Source organism: Mastomys coucha, unplaced genomic scaffold (assembly GCF_008632895.1).
Source record: "Mastomys coucha isolate ucsf_1 unplaced genomic scaffold, UCSF_Mcou_1 pScaffold3, whole genome shotgun sequence".
NCBI classification, from domain to species: Eukaryota; Metazoa; Chordata; class Mammalia; order Rodentia; family Muridae; genus Mastomys; species Mastomys coucha.
In genome coordinates this window covers 58,245,634-58,248,453 of record NW_022196909.1, presented here as the reverse complement: position 1 = coordinate 58,248,453, position 2,820 = coordinate 58,245,634, and the positions used below count along the sequence as shown (strand labels likewise).

The window sequence follows — 2,820 nt, the reverse complement described above, 5'->3', positions numbered from 1 at the left end:
AGCTCATGCTAAGGTGCTGGAAGTGCCTCCCAGTGGCCGGCCCTGACTCAAGCCATTTTAAATGTTACTGTTCATATTGACCTTTAATTTCATGGGTCCTAAGTGAAGCTTATAGTGGTGGAATTTCTTAGACTTAACAAACCTGAATAAGCTTTAAATGTACAACTACATGCACATAAGAATATCCATTGAGGTATTGGTTGAAACAATAAAAAGCAGTTAGCAGCAACCCATATCACCCAACTATTGGGATTTAAGTAAAATATATTTTCCTTATTTGATGAAATATAGCCATTAAGGACTAGTAGATAAAGTGTTTGCTGTGCAAACATGAGTATCAGAGTTCAAATCCCCAGACCCCAGGTAAAAGCCAGGCATAGAAGCGGGGTGAGGGGGGATGGGGTGGTGGTGGTGGTGTTTGGGTTACCCACACAGAGACAGGCAGTTCTCAGAGGCTTGTTAAACAGCCAGTCTAGCTGGAAGGATGGGCTCCAGATTCAGTGTGAGACCCTGTCCCAACAAAATATAGTGGAAAATGAATTAGGAAGACATCCTGGTACAAATCTTTGAACTCCATGTATGGATTAGAACACCTACACATGAGTGTACACACACTCAGAGAGAGAGAGAGAGAGAGAGAGAGAGAGAGAGAGAGAGAGAGAGAGAGAGACTAGGAGCAATACTAAATGATAAGAAAATATTATTCATATATCGTGTTTACATGTATATGGGCATGAGTGTATCAAAGCAGCCATGTGGAGGTCTGAGAACAATTCTCTCAGAGAGAACTGATTCTCTCCTTGCACCATGTGGGTTCTTGGGTTCAAGGCTTGGCGGCAGACACCTTACCCACTGAGCCATCTTGCTGGCCCTCCACCTTATTTTTTGAGACAAAGTTTTTCTCGCTGAATCTGGGGGGGCTGGGGAATGGACGCAGGCTCTTGTGCTTGCTGCAGAAAGCACTTCATCCACCAAGCCATCTTCCCAACCAAAAATATAAGACCTTGGCAGCCAAAATATGAATACAATTAAAAGGCCAGCCAGTAAAAGTGTTTCCTCTAAAATGCTCAATATTCAGTAGCTGCTTTACGGATTAAAAACCCACACAGTGGAGTCCATTACTTATCTCCTCAGGGCGGGGCATAAGGGAGGGAGGGACTCACCAGTAAAACTAGTGTCTGGTGGTAGAGGTGAGGAGAGAAAGAAAGAATATCGGGGAGCTTTTAATCTGTAAAGATCGATTTAGCAAATCAAGTTTTATATAATCGTAGAGTTATCTGAATTTGTGATACAAATTTATTACTCGTTTTCACAAACTGGGAGAATTGATTCTCTCCTTCCACCATGTGGGTTCTCTTACGGAAACTCTTACCTCCCTGCCCTAAAACTACAAGCTTATATCTGCATGTTAATAAACACGCGCTCAGAAATAACTGCAGGGAATTACTAACAGTCAAAAGGCCTGTCTACTTCCAACAAGTATATAGACAAAGTAGACGAATTGCCGGAAGTATGTGTATGTCCAACGTTCCAACACTGAGTTTAATAAAAGAAAAATTTAAAAAGGAAATACTACCTCCCTCCAAACTCCCTGTCACTGCTACATACCTTGATTCTTGCTTTTTCTATAAATTCAAGAGGGGCTTTCCCAAATTCAAATCCAGCTCCAATCCAGGGAATCCAGCCCTGGATGCACGGGGGTCCACGCAAATTCTTCCACCGAGAGAATAAGAAAAGAACACAGCTTCCGAGGGAGGCGATTGCTATTGGTAAGAATATCTCCATAATGCCCATCTTCCAGAATCAACAGACGTTTGAAAACGTCCTTCTCCAGGCGCAGTTCCTACTCCCCTGCCGACTGAGGAAAATGCACCCAGTCTTGAGCCAAGAAACTTTGCAAACAAATTCTCTTGCGTAACTGTAGCTCCTTTGCCCTGCCCCAGTTTTTGTGTGATTTTTGCATTGTGGCTGCCTTCCACCTTCGCACTGCTTTCAAATTCTGACCTAAAAAAAATAAATAAATAAATAAAGCAACTGGGCTGGCCTGGGTTGGGACCGGTGGGCAGGAATACGCCCTGTGGCGGTGGAACTCAAGTAAACTGGCTGTTTGCAGTGGGCGCCAGGCTGCCAGCCAATCAGAGAAGTCGCTGCGCCCCAAGAACTACATTTCCCAGAAGCCTCGTGGGTACTGCTTTGTTTTTCAGCACCTGAGGCCGCCGGACCGGTCCAGCTACCAAGCGGGCGGCGCCTTTGCGGAGCGTAGTTAAGGCACATGGTTCCTCCCTGACCTCTCTTGGGCTGAAAAGGGGCGGCGCCGGCAGGGTGGCAGGTTCCCAGGCGACTAGCGGTGCCCTGTGGCCCTGACCTGCTGCTGAATGCCTATTCCCGAGGAGGAGAAGCTTCTGCCGCTCACGCAGAGATGGCCCCGGACGAGCAAGTTCCTACTGTCCGGCTGCGCCGCAACCGTGGCCGAGCTAGGTACCGGCCGCCCCCGGGCTCGGCCTCGCCAGCGAGTGGCCGCGGCATCGTGCTGGGGGAGGGATGGGCGGGCAGCCTCACTCCAGGCTGGAGCATCTTCAGAGGTTGGACCCTCGCAAGGATGTGGTCAGGTGCCCAGTAGGCCAGCTTCGGGAGGAGCATGGATTGGAGGTGTCCAGGGTCTTTGTCTTCCCATCCCCAGGGACAGTCTTATGCCTGAGTGAGTACTCTTGGGCTCTTCATGAGCCCAACACCTCTCTAGGAAACGTTTCCCCTTTCTTAAGAATGACCTTTATAGAGCCATAATCCATTTGTTCACAGTTGGGTTTTTTTTGTTTTTGT

The 2,820-nt window shown here is 47.6% G+C and overlaps 2 protein-coding genes across 7 annotated transcripts in view; one reads left to right on the top strand and one right to left on the bottom strand.

Moving 5' to 3' along the window:
* The window catches only part of LOC116074246 (24-hydroxycholesterol 7-alpha-hydroxylase), an 89,952-nt gene extending 87,754 nt beyond the window's left edge, over positions 1-2,198 (bottom strand). Inside the window, exon 1 of the mRNA XM_031346501.1 lies at positions 1,609-2,198. Within this exon, the coding sequence (XP_031202361.1) occupies positions 1,609-1,794 (186 nt within the window). The 5' untranslated portion in view covers positions 1,795-2,198. The remainder of the gene's footprint in view (positions 1-1,608) is intronic.
* Positions 2,164-2,820, top strand: part of Slc25a27 (solute carrier family 25 member 27) — a 25,003-nt gene continuing 24,346 nt past the window's right edge. For 4 of the 6 annotated variants that reach the window (XR_004112153.1, XR_004112152.1, XM_031346504.1 and 1 more), the window contains exon 1: positions 2,362-2,698. Coding sequence is in view for 4 of the 6 variants with exons in the window: in XM_031346504.1 (XP_031202364.1) it covers positions 2,542-2,698 (157 nt within the window). In the remaining 2 variants the exon portion in view is untranslated. Of the gene's footprint in view, positions 2,699-2,820 lie in introns of all 6 variants that reach the window. The other 2 variants (XM_031346507.1, XM_031346506.1) reach the window with 2 other exon arrangements.